The sequence below is a fragment of the Hyaena hyaena genome, unplaced genomic scaffold (assembly GCF_003009895.1).
Source record: "Hyaena hyaena isolate Hyena2069 unplaced genomic scaffold, ASM300989v1 scaffold_906, whole genome shotgun sequence".
NCBI lineage: Eukaryota > Metazoa > Chordata > Mammalia > Carnivora > Hyaenidae > Hyaena > Hyaena hyaena.
The window spans coordinates 18,607-38,548 of record NW_024081532.1 but is presented as its reverse complement, the minus strand read 5'-3'; the positions used below and the strand labels follow the sequence as shown (position 1 = coordinate 38,548).

At 42.5% G+C, this 19,942-nt stretch overlaps 1 protein-coding gene and 1 long non-coding RNA gene across 2 annotated transcripts; one reads left to right on the top strand and one right to left on the bottom strand.

The window, feature by feature from the left end:
* Positions 1-603: 603 nt before the first annotated feature.
* Positions 604-13,700, bottom strand: LOC120222661 (E3 ubiquitin-protein ligase TRIM39). The gene is made up of 7 exons (XM_039220579.1): positions 13,620-13,700; positions 11,143-11,602; positions 10,044-10,139; positions 5,279-5,509; positions 4,081-4,103; positions 3,381-3,496; positions 604-2,645 (listed from the first exon to the last, which is right to left on the bottom strand). Exons 2-7 carry the CDS (start codon positions 11,593-11,595, stop codon positions 2,098-2,100), a joined length of 1,467 nt encoding a protein of 488 aa, XP_039076510.1. The 5' UTR covers positions 11,596-11,602; positions 13,620-13,700; the 3' UTR covers positions 604-2,097.
* Positions 13,375-15,363, top strand: LOC120222663. Its single transcript, XR_005526101.1, has 3 exons — positions 13,375-13,838; positions 14,338-14,450; positions 15,306-15,363. It is a non-coding gene; the product is annotated as an uncharacterized LOC120222663 (long non-coding RNA).
* The last annotated feature ends 4,579 nt before the right edge of the window (positions 15,364-19,942 follow it).

The following is a 19,942-nucleotide window of genomic DNA, read 5'->3' as shown; positions in this document are numbered from 1 at the left end:
CCACTTACCCCAAAAACACTTCCTGTCATACAGTGCTAGACACATGGTAGGTGATCCTAGCTAACTCCCAGTCTTAGGTACTGGAGCGCAGAAACTTTTGACATCATCTCCTGTCTCCAAAACTCTCCCCTCCCCCAGACCTCTACCCAAGGCATATATTTCATATCCCTTAATCTGACCTCAGTCTCCTGTTTGTTCTGTTTGACATCCTGTGCTTATCTTTGTCTCAGAGTTAATGACCACCATTTCCTGAGGTCAAAAGTAGAGGAATGTGGGGAAGGGCATAAGATGAATGACCCCTGAGACAGGCAGAGGGCAGCATTAAGTCAGGAGAGAATGAGGCCTCTCTCCCTTCTCAAACCCCATCAGGCCAGGCAGTGAACCAGAACATCAGCTCAGAAGAAATGGCCCAAACCTCCTCTGGGATTAATTTCACAAGGGTCCCTAAATTCAAATGAGGAGTATGTTTAAAATGTAGAGGCCCAGGCCCATCCCACACTTCGATCAATCACTGAGGGTAACCCCAAGAACATGCACTTTTAACATCAGTGATTCTTACATATCAACACAAGGCCATCGTCAAATTACCACACAACACAGAGATCACTTCAGTGGATCCTTTGTTCCATATTATGTTTTACCAACCAAAGCATCTTGCCACAAAGAACCACAGTCAAGGCACAAAGGTAAGAGGAGAGTCTGGACAAAGTCCTGTTGAGGTGGTAGGAGGAAGTGAAACACCCTCAATAAACTGCAGTTTCTTGTCCCAATCTTCTGTGAATCCCTGATCACCCAAGTAGCAGATATTCCAAATCATTTTAGTTTGGTTTGCATGCATCACTTTAACCTTTTTTGACAACATATGTACCCTACAAGTTGTTTATTTTGGCCTAATGTTAAAATGATTTACATTCTCTGATAGGGGAAATGGCAAAAGGTGAAGGATGGCAACAAATAAGCAAAAGACTGGCTCTTGTGAACACTAGTTCCAGGCCATATGAACATAGGCTAAAGGAAGGTGCCTAAGTGACCCTTCGCTCTACATACCCTGTCTTCTACCCTGTCTTCAGGGTGAGGAAGACTCCATTTTCCTTCTCCCTTTTTGGCTTAGACACCTTAGCCAAGTAACAAGGCTGACAACTTGGGAGCAGCTACTTAGTAACATTCTTTAAGGCAGGGCTTTGGATAGAAATACCTTTCTCTTTCCTCTAATACCTGACTGTCCTTTCCAGGTTCCCTTGGGAAAGCAGTGAAAGGGTAGATTTGTCTTGAGGGATCTCTGGCACCTCACCTCTGCAGGAGAAAGGTGACTGACCTCTTCTTGGAGACAACCAACTCTAAGGAGAGACGCAATAAGCCAGCTTTGCTGAAGCCTGAGGCAGGGACTTGGGTTCTCCTCTCCTTTCTTCTCACCCTCTCCTCCCCACATTCCTACCTCTGGCCAATCCTACTCATAATGGCAACTTACTCTGGGAATGGAAGACCAAAGAAACCCTGTTAGGAATCTGTTCCTTTAGCCCCTTTCCCAACTTTCTTTCTAATCGTCCTGATGCCCAATCTCTGCCCTCAAAAAAAAAAAAAACAAAACAAAACAAAAAACAAAAAAACAAAACACCTCCTTAACTTCTAAACCCACGAGAGCAACTATCATTCATCTTTATTTTAGTCTAGAGGTACACAGACCCCTCTGATCTTTCTCAACAAATAAGAACCCCTTAAAAGAATGTACAGGGGTTTCTGTTTCCTCTTCTGGTTTTGAGCAAGTCAGACCCTCTCACAGACTTTTTGTTACTGGAAAAGCCTCTCCTTCCTTCCTAACTTATCCATGTGCAATAGAAAACCTGATGGACTTCAAGGGGAGACAACCCCTGGGAACTAGCTCCCCACCCTGACCGTTAGGAGAGAGACAGCTGTGCGCTCATCCCAGACCAGTCCTACCTACTCCTCCATATAAACCATTCTAGAAACCAAGGTGCTTCTCCTAAACAGTGCAGGACTGGAACCAGGCAGACATGAAGACGTTCCAGCAGGTCACAGGAAGGAAGGCCCATAGCTCTTGACCCTGACTCACCCCAATTATTCCCACATCCCTACTTGTCACTCCCAATCTGTTGGGGGCCTGATTGTAAGTGGTGCAGCATTCTTCCGACCAGCACGAATGCCTGGATAGAAGAGGGGCCAAAGTTTCTCAGTAAAAGTATCAGTAAAGGTGTAGATATGAGAGCGGTCTGTGACATTGTAAAAAGACAGTGTGCCGGCCTCATAATCTAGGAATATGCCTACCCGTTTGGGTTTCACCTTGATGTGCAAAGGGGTAAAAGGCGTGGTGGTGGCTGCATATTTGTCCCCATTCCATAGCCGCACCCGCCAGTAGCCAGTCTCAGGGAGTGGAGTCAACTCGCCCTTTCGGCTCACAGAGTCCCGGCACACGCCCACTGCCCAGTGGGTCTTATCACCCACCTCCACCTCCCAGTAGTGTCGGCCTGAGGTGAAGCCCTCAGTAGCCAGGACACAAGGGTAGAAGGTGAATCGCCGTGGTGTGTCAGGGAGATCCCGGAGTCTTGTCTCCACAAACTTGACGCTCTTACGATCTTCCGACAGGACTAGGTTAGGGTGAGCAGTCTCTGGGTCCAGGGTCACATCCGCTGGCGGGAGAAGCCAGAGTGGGGAGCTAGATGAGGATGGGAATAGCTAAATGCCCCTGCCTTACTCTTCCAGCCTGCCTTTACAGAACTTGTTTCCTTAAAGGTCCCCAGAACATCATGGTTTGATTAACTTTCTCAATCCACACTGTCACCTAAGGGAGAGGAGGGAACAATGGCTTCTCTTCTCACCCTGGCCCTAAAGTAAACAGATAATAACCTCAATTCTGCAAGGGCTGATGGTTTATGCTCCTGCCTTATCCCTTCTTCATCCCCCTCTGATATCATATCACTGTGTGATGAAGCACAAGTCACAGTCCAGGGGCCAGAAAGGACAGAAAATGTTAAGACGGATATACAGCAAGACAGCAGTATGGTCCAGGGATAGAGTGACCATGTATCTGGTTTCCTTAACAGTCCTGGTTTGTGACTATTTTCTCTGAGTAAATATTTCTCTGATTAATTATTTCTCTGATACTCCCTCTCATTCTCAAAAAGGGACAAGTTTAGGCATATTATTTAACTTCTCTGGATCCCTATTTAGAAAGGTGTGGGCCTAAGAGTAGATGACACCTAAGCTCTGTCACTCACAGTGAGACTGAAAGCCAGGTAAAGGGGTGGGTGTGGCCATGGGCACAAAGTGACAGATGGTACACTTGAAGCCCAGATAAAGTGGGACTTTAAAGACTTTCTTCTCTGCTGAATTCCTCTGCTAGTTTATTTTTGGGAACAACTCACCAATTAGCTGTTTAAGGATTTTCCTTAAGGCAAAGTACTGTCGGGGGAAATTGCTGAAGTTCTTTTCCAGCTCTATGGACACTGAAGTCACCTCCATGGTCTTCACCTTCTCACATCTAGGAGGGATAGGGAGATAGGGGAAGAAAGGGCAGGGTCAGGGGAAGCTCCAGCTGAGTGAGTATGCAGATATTGTCATCTTTAGGGAGAAACTAAAATTCTCCATCCTCCCACTTTCTCCCTCCTCCCTGAAGACAAGTACTCACTTATTGGTTTCTTTTGCCAATCTATGGAGAGCCATAGGGTCCCCTGGACAGTCTTATTTTAAGAATGAGTCTCAACTCTCTGGGAGTATTGCTATATTTCATGCAAATGGGTAATCACCCTTCCCACTCTCCCAAACCCTTTCCCTTGTCTGTCTTGTTTGGACACATTTCCACCCATGGGCACAGGTAGATTCTGGTTCTACATTACCTTGGTTTCTTCTTTACCAAGTTAGTCCTGATGTTCAATGGGGAAATGGTAATGTACCCTTACTCCCAATGATTTGCTCTGTAACAGGCTTCATGGATGCAGTGAACCTTCTCCCACATCCTACCCAGACACTGTGTGACTTTCCCATCCTTCTCCCCTAACTCCTTACTATACCCCTGGTTTCTAAGCCAAGACCTAACTCACTCAAAGAGATGCAAGAATCACTTACTTTTCCAGGGTACTTTTGACATCCTAGAGGGAAGGAGAAAAGAAAGCAATATTGGTCCTGGTAGTCAAGGGTCCTAAAGGCAAAAGGTTCCCCCTCTTCCCCAAAGTTCTAGATCTATAAAATAGGAATAGGGCAAACTGAGGGTCACAATGCAAGGGGAAGAGCACCAGAGGGATTGGAGTACATCTTTCCCAACCTGATCTCTGTTTTCAACTTTTGGATAGCAATAAGCTTGGTAATTTATATCACTTCCAGATGGTTTCGTGTATTTGTCTTGCTCCTCACAGACACTGGGAGCTCAATGCAAGGGATAGGGATTGTGTCTGCTCTATACTCTGTCCCCCAAGTACAAACCACACATGTGTCTCCTTGAGGATCAGAACAGACTGGTGGCATAGGAATGAATCACACTTTCCTGTTGTTGTTATCCCCATCTAGTACTGGTTAATAAACATTAATAATTGTGTGCCAATCCTGATTTGTGAATACTTGGGGTCCAGAAGACAAAGAAGACAAATCTCTGCCCCCCAAGGATTTTCCAGTTTAATGTGGAAGGCAGAACACACATACATGAAAGGACACAAGAATAAGTACCAAGTAATACATAACATGTAGATAAATGTACAATGAAGCCTCACTGATTCAAATGCTGGTAATCTGATCTCTAAAAAGAGATATGCTTCCTACACCCTTGCTAACACCATTCATCTGCTTAAAAGAACAAATTATTTCAAACATTTCAGAGGCATTATTTACATATCAAAGTTAATATATTATTTATACATAATTTCAAGTGTCCTTCAAACTAGTTTTTTTCTTTTTTTTTCTTTTTTTTAAGCACTAGGTAAATCAAGTTCCAGGACCTAAGAGTAATGGCAACTGCATTCACATTATTTTTAATGTATAGTTTTTTTCACTAATTCAGACTAGATTTCCGTCCTTTCAAAGGAGTGAATTTTTTTCTTTGGTACAAATTAAGCACATATTGTTCACAAGACATAAGAACACAGAAATATTAGAAGGGAAGGGAGAAATCAGAGAAGCCTTTCTGTAGAAAGAGATCCTTTGAGTATGTCTGGAAGAAAGAACTGGATTAGAGAAGCAGAGTAGGAGGGTAAGCATCCAAGGTTGACAGAATGGCCTGTGCAAAGGTATATTGCACTTGACCTGAGAGGCTATACAGGGGCAAAGGTCGAACCTTAAGCATCTCGAAGCCCGACTGTAAGCACTTGCCCTCCACCTCAGCAGCCAAATGGGCCAGGTCCCGGCGCTTGTCTCCAAGGTGAGCAGCATTTTCTCGGAGACGCTGTAGAATGTCTTGTTCCTCCTCCTCCAGGCGTGAAAGCAACATCTGCTGTTCTTCATCCAGCCGCCTATGAAGCTCTTCAAATTCCTTTAAGATCTGCTGTCGGCGACACTCCACTAGTCTCTGAGAAAAGAGGGAAAGCATTATATTTAACAGGGCCAGTGGGGCATAAGGGAGTCTTTTCCTACCCACCATGTGTATGAATTAACAGATTTCCAGTGTCATTCCAAATAGTCTAACAGGACACTAGTGTTTCTCTCCATTGAAATTTCCTTTTATAACTAACGGCTCCATTCCCATTGTCATCCCTACTAATGACTTGGGAGTGAAGACTACTGGGGAGATTAAAAAAATCAGTTCTTAAAAATATTTTAATTTTGGGGGTGCCTGGGTGGTTCAGTCAGTTAAGCGTCTGACTCTTGACTTCAGCTCAGGTCATGGTCTCATGGTTCATAAGTTCGAGCCCCACATAGGGCTCTGTGCTGGCCAAGCTGGCACACAGAGCCTGCTTGGAATTCTGTACCCCCTCTCTGTCCCTTCCCTGCTTGCTCGCTCTCTCTCAAATGAGAATAAATGTTAAAAAATTTTTTGAAAAAAATTTTAATTTTCTTCATTAAATTAACTTCTAAAAAAGCTATACTTCTATGGTTTAGTGAAAAACTACAAGATATAAGAACTCAATAATATAGAGACATCTATTATTATGTATACAAGATATATTTGCTATTCCCAATGCCAAAGTTCTAGCTAATGAAATTTAACAAAAAAAGGACAGTAATAAATACTGGAAAGTTGGAGACCAGATGATCATCATTTATATATTGTTAGACATCTACCCACTAAAAACCAGAGAACCAACTGGAAAAGTATCATAATCAGTAAGATTTTAGTTATGAGTTGTTACCAAATATACAGTTCACTGCTGAACAACCTAAGTTTGAAATGTGAGTCCACTTATACAGATTTTTTTTCCCGATAAATATGGTATAGTACCATAAAGGTATTTTCTTATGATTTTCTCAATATTTTCTTTTCTCTAGCTTACTTTATTGTGAGAATATCATATGTATTACAAATAACATGTAAAATAGGTGTTAATCACTTTTTATGTCATCACTAATGCTTCTTTGTCAACAGTAAGCTATTAAGAGTTAAGTTTTTGGGGAGTTGAAAGTTATGTGCCAATTTTTTACTGCACCGGGGTTGACACCCCTAACTTTGTTGTTCAAGAGTCAATTGTATATAGATTTCAGGGGAGAACATGTTAAATAGTTCAAGTCACTTCAGGAAACTGACAGTTCCCATCCCAGGAATAGGTTCCAGAAGTTTGCTAGTGAATTAGCTGTTGAAATTTGATGTTTGTCCCTCAGCTACCACACAAACTTAAACCTCTAACATTCCTGAAATTTGATAATATAGGACTAAAACACCAGCCATAATACTTTCTGAGGGTTATCAGCAAGCACATCCTTCCCTCTCTACCTCCAGTGCAACAAGTGATCTGCTCAGACGTATTCTCCCAAGTGTCATATGACTGACGGGGAGACTAAAACCCAAGAGGAAAGCAAGAGAGAAGCAGAGACTGGGACTCTGGAAGTAAAATGCAGATAGAAGATGAAAGGCAGGGCTGAGGGTGAATAGAGAGGGGCTGCAAAGCTAGGTGGGCCTTACAAGCATGGTGTTTCTGGATTTCAAGCTAGTTCTCAGCAGAGGCTGGCTAGCTCCAGTTCTAGAGCTGCTGCTTCCCATTCTACTGCTGCCTTCTCAGGTGCACACTGGAACAAAATATATTCTTACATTTATTCTGTGAAAATTAATAAAAGGAAGCCTGGCGAAAATGGTCAGGATGCCAGGAGGGGGAGCTCTCATGCTCCACCACTGGTCAATTGTGGACCCAACAGGAAGAGATGTACCTTTTAAGTCCATACTCCCTTACTACACCAGCAGGAGGAAAAGTTTTTTTGTAGGCAACAGGCCCAGCCAATGATAGACTGTCACAGCCTAGCCAATGAAAAGTCACTATACTCTGAACTCCCAGTTTACTCCAAGGACTTCCCTCCCAATTCCTCCCTTTCCTATATAAAAGAGTGGTCCTCTCCTTTGTTCTCTGGACTTGCCGATGGTTTTGCCTTAACTTGCTTGTCCTGAATTGCAGTTTCTCTGCTATTCCTGAATAAACTCAATTATGCTGGTAAAATGACTGAATTTTATTTCTAAGGTTAGCAATCCTTAAAATACAACCTTTTTTCCTGTGGGTGTATGTGTGTGTCTGCTTGTGTGTCTATGTTGAGAGGTGATGTATACGTAGAATTTAGGATTAATAACTGTGTCTAATAGGAAGCCAAAGTGGTCTCTCTTATATAATCCCATCATTCTTCTCTTTTTATTCCACTCTATATTTCTATGGCAGTGGTTCTTAATGAGGGTGTTACTTCCCACTAGGGATATTGTAGAAACAAGGGGCACTTTTTTGTTTGCCATAATTGGGGGTACTCTGGCAAGGCTGTTAGCACTCCAATGTGTGAGATGACCCTGCAACATGCACAGCCCTGTACCATTTTCTATGACCTGCTGGATATTCAAAAACATAGGCCTGGACTTAAATACCATTTTATACATAAACAGAGTAATTCTTACCCAGTTTTAATATACCTGATTTTTTCAGAAACAGCTGAATAAAACTAAGACTGAATTTTGTTTTTCTTAGAACTTTATCAAAAGTTACTTATCATTTTAAAAAATTATATCACCAAGAGCTAAGCTGCTTGTGGTGCTTGTTAACATTACTATGCAATTACCTGAGTCTGAGTCTGAATTTGTATTTGTTGCATTGTTGATGCTGTCACAAATAGGTGCCAGGATAAAACTACATTGTGGTGTCTTTCAGGGTAGCCACGCCCAAATATTTACATACCAGATTTTATTATAAGTCACTTTCCTTTATGGTGTGTGTGTGTGTGTGTGTGTGTGTGTGTGTGTTTGGGCATAATAGTCTCTTTTTAAAATTATGTAGATAAGTTATTTTACCTATAATTTCCACTTCAGCATGGTTAATTACAAATTATTTACTTTTAAAAAGGGCATTGGGTCTGATTCTGGAAGTAGGGATGAGGGACAGGTTTTGGAGAATTCAAACAAAAGGAATGTTGGTGGTAGTTTCAGAGACCACTGGGTTTTTAAAATACCACATTTCTGTTCAAGCATTTAGAAGTTTTTAAAAAAAATCTTTATTCCCCTTTTTATCCTTTACCTTTAAGAAGGTGATCAACAGGAACAGGAAAGTTAATGACTGGGAATAAGCTTCGTTTTCACATATTTTAAGTTTCTCAGGAGCCCTCCAAAAGAACAAAGAACTTTTTTTTAAAGTTCACCTTTGCAATTAAATTATTCAAATATATAAAGGACTAAGGTAATACTTAGTAATAATAATACTTGCTTTCTGTCAAAATGTTGACATTGTTAAAAAAATTAGTATTTCTACTATTTTCAAACTTGTGTTTAATCTCTGGTGATCCCTAAATCGCAACTCCAAAAGCTCATGATTTCTTCTGGAAGCTTTTAATGAAGCCAAATTTCTATGTTGTCTTCTTATGACTTGCAACTGTGCTTTTTGTGCCATGTCATTATCTGTTTTCTTTACTTGACTGTAAACTTAAGCAGGACAGGGACTGTGTTTTTGATAATTTGGCCTATACCGGAAATTTAATACATATTTATAGATTCATGCAGAGCTAATATCCCTGATTTTGCCACATACTGGCTATGTGATCTTGGACTAGTACTTATCCAAGTTGTTTCCTCCTGTGATAACTAGGGGTCATAATACTCGCTTTACAAAGGATCTAAGTTCACCCTTGCTAAAGATGACCTTCAAGACTTCCTTCCCTTTGTCTGATAGATGATCTAGGTCCCACTAAAGCCTAACATAACCCTGTAAGTTTGGAATGTCATGGACATCCAATGAATTAACACATAGGACTCAATAAACAGTTATTACTGCCACTATTAGGAATTGTTCACTGTCCAATAAAATGAGACAGCAAAATATCATGCTATAAATATGGTAATGCACAAAAGAGAAGTAAAATTATATGAAAATTAAGAAAATCAATTTCTGAAGGGTCAAGAAAGGCTGCATAGGAAGCAGCTTTTATCCTGCCTGAAAGACAGATAGGATCCTATAGATGTAGGGTGGAGAGGAGAACAGTGTAGGAATGAACCAACATCATCTAGCATATTTGAGATTACTTAAGAGAATGTAGTCCTAAAGTCATTGGGCAGTTTTGGGAGCTCTTCTTTTTCTACACCAGTGAACCTTCCAAGTTCTCCTCTCCTCAATCCCTCTAAGAAACTCCTATCCCTGCTCTCTCCCTGCTTCTCTCCCTGTTTTACAAGAAAAAAGGAGACCAATGGGAATGAACTCCCTCAACTTGTCAGATGTAAGATATCCTGTCCATCCGTCCTTTACCTCTTACATCTTCTTCCTCAGTACTTAGTTAATGACAAATAATTTAAGTACAATGCTTAATGACAAAGAAGCCCGACAAAATACCATTTTTGAGAGAACAGCATTTTTCCAATGAATCAGAACTGGTGGATTAAATAATGTGTGGTTAGTTGTCTGCAAAGCAGCCCAAATGGAATCACCTGCCTTTACCTTGAGCTCTCCAGGCTTCTTCTCCTCAGAGGACTTGCAGCGGGTGATCTCCTGCAGTTTCTGCTCCAGGGGCTCCAGGCACTTCTGCAGTTTTTCCTGAGGGTGGGAAGTGGGAGATGTGGGATTTGGGAGTGGCTGGTATATCCTACATTCAGAGGTTAACTCATTAGTTTTAATCCATATGTTTGCTTCCTGTCCATCTCACCACCTCTTGATCCCACTCTCTTCTTTATCTGTCATTTGGGGTGTCCACTTTCAGTCCCTCCTCCTGCCACCAGCCTGTTCCCATCATCTTCCTTGCTCACCAAGAACTTTCCTCTCACTGAATCTCAGTTGTCCAGATGTCACCAACTCCATGTCTTTCCCTAATCTTGTCATTTTCTTACTTAAGTGACTGTCTATTATGGTCAAAGTGACTTTCTGTACTCTGACAGCCTTCTTTAAACTTGTCCTCCCATTCAACTCTAACCACTTGCAAAAAAGTCCTTATTACTTATACTGTAGACTACTTTAAATCTTGCTTCTAAGATTTTATTAACATAATTAAGCAAAATACTTGATACATTGCCAACGTATTATAATCTTTAGTTCCTACTACTTGAACATTTACCCTGTGTCCCAGCAGTAATTAAACCAGATGCCACATTACCAATTATCTGGGAAGATGCAAACATCTTAGTCTAGTGGGGATCAGTGTAAACTGACGTTATCTATTCCCAATACCAATGGGAAAATAAGGAACATTTGGAGCAGACTACTTTTCAGTTTTTCCTAAATTTGATAATCTCCAAGAGGTTTTGTTCATTTATATAATACATTAGAAGACCATACATATCAATGTTCACCCATAAGACTCAAATCATGTTAGGACAAGGAGAAAGAAATTTTGAGGGACTCCTAAAAACTGCTCCTCATGCTTGGGGATAACTGACCAGATGTACTGTGTGCCCTCTGTGTTTGTAGCTCTGGGAGGACTAGAGAGTAAAAGACCAGTTACAGTCTGGCTGTTGGGAACTTAGGATCCTCTACCCAGGGAGTCTCCCATCTTCTGTGCCCCTCTCTCATGCCCCATGTTGGCATCATGTGTCTGGTTCCCCACCTTGTACTCCTGTGTGGCATCATCCAGTGGCACGACGGTGTGGGCCCGGTGGGTGTGGGAAATTGCACATATCAAACATACAGCCTCCTGGTCCTCATAGCAGAAGAGGCTGAGGGCCTCATGGTGCTGGGGGCATAGGCTCTCATCTCGGATCTTCCGCTTGACAGCCTGGAGCTGCTTGGCAATTTCCACCATGCTGCCTAGCTGTCGATTAGGCCGGAGACTGCGGTAGCGAGATGTTTTTCGACAAACAGGACAAGGGAAGTCCCTCTCTAGGTCCTCCCACCAGCGGGTGATGCAAGCTTTGCAGAAGTTGTGCCCACACTCAATGATGACAGGTTCCTTCAGGTACTCCAGGCAGACAGAGCAACTTGCCTCCACCTGTAAGTTCTCCAGTGCTGCAGCTGTGGAGGCTGCAGAGGCTCCAGCCTCTAACAGACTTGTCTCTGCCATTATTTAACTTAGGGATAAAAAGGGGGCAGAGAAAGAAAAATATTAGTTGGAGGTTTAATTTTTTTGTATCCCTGGCCTGGCATTCACTCCCATGATACATCCTAACTCCAGTTAGCCCCATCTTGGTATTTTACATTTTCTCTTTCACTAGATAAAACCTTTTCTGTTTCTCTATTTCCAAATCTTGTGACTCCCAGCCATCAATCTAATTTTTTTTTTTCTGTTCAGCAAACTGACACTGAACCACCAATCCCTTTGGTCTTTTACCTCAGCTTTCTCTTATAGAGGCTTTTTTCAACTCTGGCCCAGCACACTTCTCCTGATCCAGGCTCAGCCCACATGTATCTTAAAACCAGACCATTGTATCCCTACTAGACATATTTTTCTAACAGATGAGAAAGGAGCTTGGGAAAGTGAAAAGTGCCATAAAAGTCAAAGTATTAAGATTTCTTAGGTATATTTTAAAGTTTAATGTTACAGAAGAGTTTTATTATAATAGCCCCTAGAGCATAGGCTTCTCTGCCATTCTCACTCTTTCAAGGGTAATAAAAGGAATAAGTTAGGCAAGGATAACGACCTCTTCTTTTCAGGAAACTTGAAATCATTCTTCCCTTTTTCAGAGTAGTCTAGGGGAAGTGTGTCTTCTTCTTGAAATGACATTATTCACCCAACATTCCATTTCTTTGCATGCACTTAGACATTTAGAACTGCTGAAAGGTGATAAATACGTGGCAACTACACCTAAAGAGTATATTAGTATATACTTCTTGAAAAGAGGGCTGACAAGTGTATTCTAAATATTCAGTAGTGACTGGAGTCTTGAAATAGGTACTGATAACTAATTCCTTGAATGTACTGTGCCTCCAACTAGTTAGTAGGTTCTGGAGTCGCCGGGAATTAGAGAAAAAGGCAATTAAAGGCTCTCTCAAGTTAAGGTTCAAAATATTTGAAATGCATCAAAGAGATTTATAAAGCAGAACGTTGGTCCCTCACTCCTTCCTTGAAAATCACCACTTTTATCCATGAAACTGGATTTCTCTATCCACCCTCCCTGCCCGCAGAAGAAATGAAAATTTAGTAGGTCTAAGTGCTAAGAAAGAAGTGTCCATGCGGTGAGTAAGGTTAACAATGATTATTGGATATATTGTTGGCATACGTGAAAAGCGTTCAATTTGGAGTAGAAGCTGATAATTTATTTGGACCCAAATTCTTTCCTCAACCAGGAGAGAAGTTCAGTCAGATGATTTTTCTTCACCGAAGAGAATCCAACTTTGACTAGTGAACCTGTCCCTTTTTTCTAGAAATTAGGTGGTCTCCTCACCTGGGGTGAGTTGAAGTGTACGCAGAGTTAGGGACCAGGATGGATCTAGACTGGCAAAGAAGTGGTGTGAAAGAGAAATGGGGGAAAGGTTAGGGATGCATGGAGAGGACTTGGAATTACAGCCATAGTGAGGCCTCGGGTGCCTCTAGGTAGGTAATTTCTTTCCCTCTATTCCTTGTGTCTCAGTAGAAGAGCAAACTTCAGGGACGTCCTCATTTTGTTTCTACCACCGTCCGGGGGTCCCACCTTGCGACCCTCTCCTGAGCGCCGTCCACAACTCAGTCCCACCCTCGTCTCCATCTTCTCTCGCCAGATCTGGCGTAGGGGGATTGGAGAGGGGGAGAGGAAACGTCGTGGTTGACAGGGAGGGAGGAATGCGTGTCCAGGTGAGGAGGAGGTGTGACGTGAAGGTGGGATGCCCGCCGCTATGACGCAGCCGAGGCCCGCGGTGACTGCGTCAGAGTTTCACCCGGGGAGGCGAGCGGCAGCGGGACGGGGGAACGGCAGGGTAGCCAAGCAACGCCGGACGCGCTGACGTCGCCGGGGCGGCAAAACGTCCGCCCGGGCCCGAGGCGGGCGGAGGCAGCTGTGGTTACGTGCGGGGGGCCGGTGACGCAGTCGCGGGGCGCTGGGACGCGGCGTGCGGAGCCGGCCGGCGGGGGCAGGCCCCAGGGACCGGGCGCGGCAGCGGGACAGCACCTACCTTCCCGGCTTCAGGTCCGGGAGTGCGGGGCGCGGAGCCGCCGGAGCGCTGCCTCCCTCCTTCCTCCTCCCCCCGCCCCCGCCCCGCAGCGCGACACACAATACTCGCCGGAAGCGGAAGCCGGGCCGGGAGGCTCGTGTCAGTGGAAGCCTTGGTGTCGGCTGGCGGCCCCTGGAAAGCCTAGCAGTGCCTGCGAGAGAAGTAGGAGGGGGGCCAGAGGTAAGAAACAGCTGGAGGAGTCAAGAGCGAGAAGGGACCCGGAGGGGCAGGTGGCCGAAATGCGGTCGTTCAGGTGACCCGAGGAGTCCGCAGAAGAGGGCCGCGCATGCGCCTGGTTGAGCGCTGAAGCCCCATTGCCCGCAGGGCGCCGTTGGGTGCCAGGGACCTCTGCAGTCCCGCCCAGGCTGCGGGTCCCGGCTCTGGCTACGCTCACTGGCCCCGGGTGGGACTGGGAGCCGCTGGGGCAGGGCAAGGGCGGTTGCAGACTTCGAGCTACACTTATCCTCTTCTCCGGCCAGTCCAGGGAGAAGGTGGCTAGCTGAGGCGGCGGCCAGTTACGTGGCGGACTTGCGGGTCTTAGCTGGCACGTCACTTCCGACTGGTTAAGTTTTAGCCTTCTAACATTACGGGATTAGGTAAATTGACCCTGCCGTGGGCTTCAAACAAACGCTCCTCGTATTTCTAGACGGGCTTTAAAGACATTGTTTACTTCCTCCAGGGGAGAGGGAGTCCCAGGAGAGCTGCTACTACCATTCTGCTGCACCTTGTCTCCTCAGCTCTTCCCTCGCCGCCGGACCGCAAGCAAGCGTGCGGTAAACACCTGTTAAGTGGGTGCGAGATAAGGCCCATTTCTTTTCACCTTTGGGGCTATGGCTTGAGATCCTCCCAAAGAGCAGATGATGCTTGTGTGGGAACTCCAGACTTTTGCATTATAGCCTTCCTGCTTTCCTCTTCTGCTACTGAAAGCTTGGCAGGCCTGTAACTTTGGAGGATAGAGGTATGATGAGACTGAGGAGGAGGTCCTGAATAGAGGGGATAGAGCTGAGGAGGATCTCGTGCAGGGTAGAGGTGTGAAGAGGCTGGGGAGGAGGTAGTGCTAGGCGTGTCTGACATTGTTCGTAGAAAAGGCAGCTTGTCCGGCTTCCTCTCCCCCAACGCTTGGTGTGCAGAATGCTGACTGAATGAGATGGGCAAGTTTTGGTGTACCCTATAAGAGGAAGTGGCCCAACGGCCCATCTTGTTCCTATGTAAGTTGTGATGTTGTCTACAAACGCAGTGCAATCAATATTTAACCTTTAACCCTGGGGAACTAGAAACTATTTACTTGCAGAAAATATCAAATGTAGGGATTTAGGATCATGCATACTATATATAGTTGGTCTACTTCCCCCCTCCCCGTTTTCTGGTAGCCAGTGATTTAAAGAGGATTAAACTTGGGAAAATTACATTTAGTTTTTTCTCTCATTGTTATTTGACCCTTAGGAATGTTAGTGGCAGTAAAATTTAATTTACAGAACGCCTCAATTCTAAGATAGGGTAGTTTGGAAAGCCACTAACTGGAGGTTAGCCTCTTTAACTTTGCCTTGGAGGGTGGCTGGTGGTGGTGATGTTTGGTTTTGGTTTTGATTTGTTCATTTGTAACTTTTAAGGTGTTGCTAGAACTCCATTCTGGCTTTCTGTTTGTAGGTGACCAGGGATGTGGTTAGACTCAGGACATTCCCAGGAGGAAGTGCATTTAAAGGTCTGTGCAGAATGTGTTCGCCTGGAAAGTAATAGATAATTAACAAGACTTTATGCTGAATATGGAAGGAAAGGCTGGAGAATGTTTAGATAAAAGTATAGAATTTATGTAGGGTACGTAGTATCACATAGAACATAGGGGTTGGCAAATCTTTCCTGTAAAGAACCAGATAAGGTATATTTTTAGGCTCATACTCTCCTCTGTCTTTGTAGTGTGAAAACAGCATTAGACAATACCAAACAAATGACCATTGCTGTGTTCCAGTAAAACTTTTTGTATGGACACTGAAAATTTAATTTCATATGTCATAAAATATATTTTTTTAATGGGAGGGGGTTGCGCATGTGAGAGGGAGAGAGAGTCTTGTCTTAAACAGGCTCTATGCCCATTGTGGAGCCCGACATGGGGCTCAATATGATGACTGGAAGATCATGACCTGAGCTGAAATCAAGAGTCAGATTCTTAACTGACTGATCCACCCAGGCACCCCTAGTTTTCTTTTGATTTTACCCTTGGTCATTTAAAAATGTGAAAACCATTCTTAGCTTTCAGGCCATATAAACAGGTAGCAGACCCCAGTTTACTGACCCCTGACATAGAACAATAATGAAGTGTACCCATATTTTTCAAGAGAGAAGATTTGGGAAAGAGGGTAAACACAATACTGTGATTTTATTTCTATTGGTCTGTGTAATAATACACAAAATAATAATGAAGGAAGCCTCAAACCTTAACCCCACATTTGTTATGACTTGTGAAACTTGGTAGGCTGAGATTTATGAACATAGTAGGGTACAAGCACTGATTCTTTAATCAAAGAAGTGTCTGTTGTTCAGAATCGAAAGGGATTGTAGTTCATTCAGGAGATGTGGAATAACAGAGCTGTTATGTTGACTTATACCAAGGGATTTCCACCAAGGAGTATGAAAAAAATTAATTACAGTAATGAGATAAAGGGTAATTAAAATTAAAAATATATACATTTTAATACTGTTTTTATGTCTGGAAAGGAGAAAAGATATCTTGAAGCTACTGAGTTTTATAGAGGAAATGAGTATAGTATCAGTGCATGTAGAAAACCGGTTGAGGTCAGATAAGGTAGGTTGGGGAGGGAGAGGGTTCACCTGTACAAACATTTGAGATTCTTAGAAAAGGCAAAGCATCTAATTTTCCCTGACCATTTCTTTTCAATTTCTCAAATTATGGAAACTCACCTATAGTGTTTTGTTTACATTGTATACAACATAGTGGCTATTTTTTATCATTCCCATTCAGTGATATAGAGTTATCTCATTCTTTTTCAAGTTTGTGTTATTACTTCATTGTGTATATGTATCATATATTCAATCATTTTATTAAGAGTAAAGATTTAGAGGGTGCCTGAGTAGCTCAGTCAGTTGTGGTCAACTTTGGCTCAGGCCATAATCTTATGGCTTGTGGGTTTGAGCCCTGCTTTGGGCTCTGTGCTGACAGTTCAGAGCCTGGATGGAGCCTACTTCCTATTCTGTGTCTCCCTCTCTCTCTGCTCCTCCCCTGCTCGCACTTTGTCTCCCTCTCAAAAATAAATAAACATTTGACAATAAACTATTTGTAAAAAAAAAAAAAAAAAGAAAGAAAGAAATAAAACATTAAAAATTTTTATTTAAAAAAAATAAAAAATAAATAAACATTAAAAAAATGTTTTTAGGGGCACCTGGGTGGCTCAGTTGATTAAGCGTCCTACTTCGACTCAGGTCATGATCTCACGGTTCATGAGTTCGAGCCCCGCATTGGGCTCTGTGCTGACAGCTAGCTCAGAGCCTGGAGCCTGTTTCAGATTCTGTGTCTCCGTGTCTCTCTGACCCTCCCTGCTCATGCTGTCTCTCTCTCTCACAGAAATAAATAAAACATTAAAAAAAAAGTTTTTAAAAAACAGTAGACATTTAGTTTCTTTCCAAATCTTATTAAATAAAAGGCTGTAGTAAAAATCCTTGCAGTTATCTTTCTTTTTTCTGTTTTATTTGGGTGTAATTGACATATAACATTGTATTAGTTTAAGGTGTACAGTGTATAATGATTTGAGGTGTACAATGTATAATGATTTGATATATTTGCACATACATCATGCCATGTATTAGTAGGACAGATTTCTGAAAGTTGGGCTGCCCGGTCCAAATGCATGGGAATTTAAAATTTTAATAGAGTCTTCTAGTTTCCTTCGCATAAAGTTGCACCTATGGATACCCACACCAGCATATTATGATATAGTCTGTTTCTCTACAACGGACCCAGTGCTAAAAGTTTCATATTTTTAAAAATTTGCTAATGTTTTTCATTTAAAATTTGAATGATTGCATAACAGATCTTATTCTGCAGGTGCCATATATTCTTCAACTTCTTATCAGCAGATGGGCGTTTACTTAGTTTCCTTTTTTGCCTTAGTTTCCATTTTTTTGCTGTTATGCTAACATTATTATATAAATATTCTCTGAAGATATGTCCTTAGGTGCTAATAGATTTATTACTGAGAGAAAGGTTTCTGGAGTTGCTTTAATTTTTAAAAAAAAATTTTAATGTTTATTTTTGAGAGACAGAGCATGAGCGGGGGGAGGGCAGAGAGAGATGGAGACAAGAAAATCTGAAATAGGGCTAGGCTCTGGACTCCTTGAACCTCGAGATCATGACTGAGCTGAAATCTGAGCTGAAGTCAAATGCTTAACCAGATGAGCCACCCAGGCACCCCTGGGTTTGTTTTAATTTTAATGGATATGAGGCATTGTTTTTATATAAGGGTTATTCCTTACATTCCCCCTGGCAGCAATGTATGAGGTGGCTTCCTTTTCACATCCCCAGGAGACATAGGTATGATTTATATTTATGTTTTTCTAGCCAGGAAAGAAATGTCTTAGTTACCTGAATTGCATTTCCTCTTCCTTAGTAATTTTGGGTATCTTTGTTGTTGGAATTTTTCTTTGTATTTCCAGTCTTTGCCCATTTTTCCTCCTGTATGATTCTTTGTCTTTATTATTCAATTGCTACATACATATATATTTATATAAAATTTAATTTAGCATGACATGTTGTCTTCATTACGGTATCCATTCTGACCTCCAAATTCTTTTTTTCCTTCCTAGATTTTTAAAAAGTTTTTATTGAAATACCAGTTAACATACAGTATAATATTAGGTTCAGGTGTATAACATAGTGATTTGACACTTCCAGACATCACCCAGTGCTTATCACAAGTGCACTCCTTAATCCCTATGACCTATTTAACCCATTCCCCACATCGCCCCCCTCGCCTCCCCGTGGTAACCATCAGTTTGTTCTCTATAGTTAAGAATGTTTCTTGATTTGTCTCTCTGGCTCTCTCCCCCGCTCCCTGCCCCATGTTCATTTGTTTTGTTTCTTAAATTCCACATATGAGTGAAATCTTATGTTATCTGTTTTTCTCTGACTGACTTATTTCATTTAGCATAATACTGTCTGGCTCTATCCATGTGTTTGCAAATGGCAGGATTTCATGCTTTTTTTAAGGCTGAGTAATATTCCAGTGCGTGTGTGTGTGTGTGTGTGTGTGTGTGTGTGTAGTGTGTGTGTGTGTATGCACATACCACATCTCCTTTATCTGTTTCTCAGTTGATGGACATTTCAGCTCTTTCCACAATTTGGTTATTGTAAATAATGCTGCTATAAACATTGGGGTACATGTATCCCTTTGCTTAGTAATTTTAAATGCTTTTTTTAATTTTTTAATTTTTTAAATTTATTTCTAGGAGAGAGAGAGAGAGAGAGACAGTGTGAGCAGGGGAGGGCCAGAGAGAGAGGGAGACACAGACTCTGAAACAGGCTCCAGGCTCTGAGCTGGCAGTCAGCACAGAGCCCGACGCGGGGCTTGAACCCACGAACCGCGAGATCATGACCTAAGAAAAGTCGGACGCTCAACCGACTAAGCCACCCAGGCGCCCCTAAATGCTTATTTTTTAAAAATTTTATTTATTTTGAGACAGTGAGAATGAGCAGGGGAGAGGCAGAGAAAGAAGGAGATAGAGGATCTGAAGTAGGCTCTCTTGTTGATGCCAGAGAGCCAGGTGTGGGGCTCAAACTCATGAACTGTGAGAGCATGACCTGAGCTGAAGTTGGGGCTTAACCAACTGAGCCACCCATGTCCCCCAACTTCACTTAATATTTTTGTGTTCTTTGGGTAAATACTTAGTAGTGCAGTTGCTGGATCGTAGAATAGTTCTATTTTTAACTTTTGAGGAACCTCCACATTGTTTTCAGAATGGCTGCACCAGTTTGCATTCTCACCAACAGTGCAAAAAGAGTTCCCATTTCTCCACATCCTTGCCAATACCTGTTGTTTCTTGTTTTGTTGATTTTAGCCATTCTGTAGTATGATTTGTATTTCCCAGATGATGAGTGATGTTGAGCATCTTCTCATGTATCTGATAGCCATCTGGATGTCTCCCTTGGAAAAATGGCTATTCATGTCTTCTGCCCATTTTTAAATCAGATTATTCATTTTTGGGGGGGGATAAGTCTTCATATATTTTGGATACTAACCCTTTATCAGATATGTTGTTTGCAAATGTCTTCTCCC

Coding starts and splice junctions, on each gene's coding strand:
- LOC120222661 (XM_039220579.1), bottom strand. CDS start 11,595: ATGGCAGAGACAAGTCTGTTAGAGGCTGGAGCCTCTGCAGCCTCCACA. Junction 4,104..5,278: donor CGGGCTTCGAGATGCTTAAG/GTTCGACCTTTG, acceptor CCTTCCCTCTAG/GATGTCAAAAGTACCCTGGA. Junction 2,646..3,380: donor AATCCTTAAACAGCTAATTG/GTGAGTTGTTCC, acceptor TTCTCCCGCCAG/CGGATGTGACCCTGGACCCA.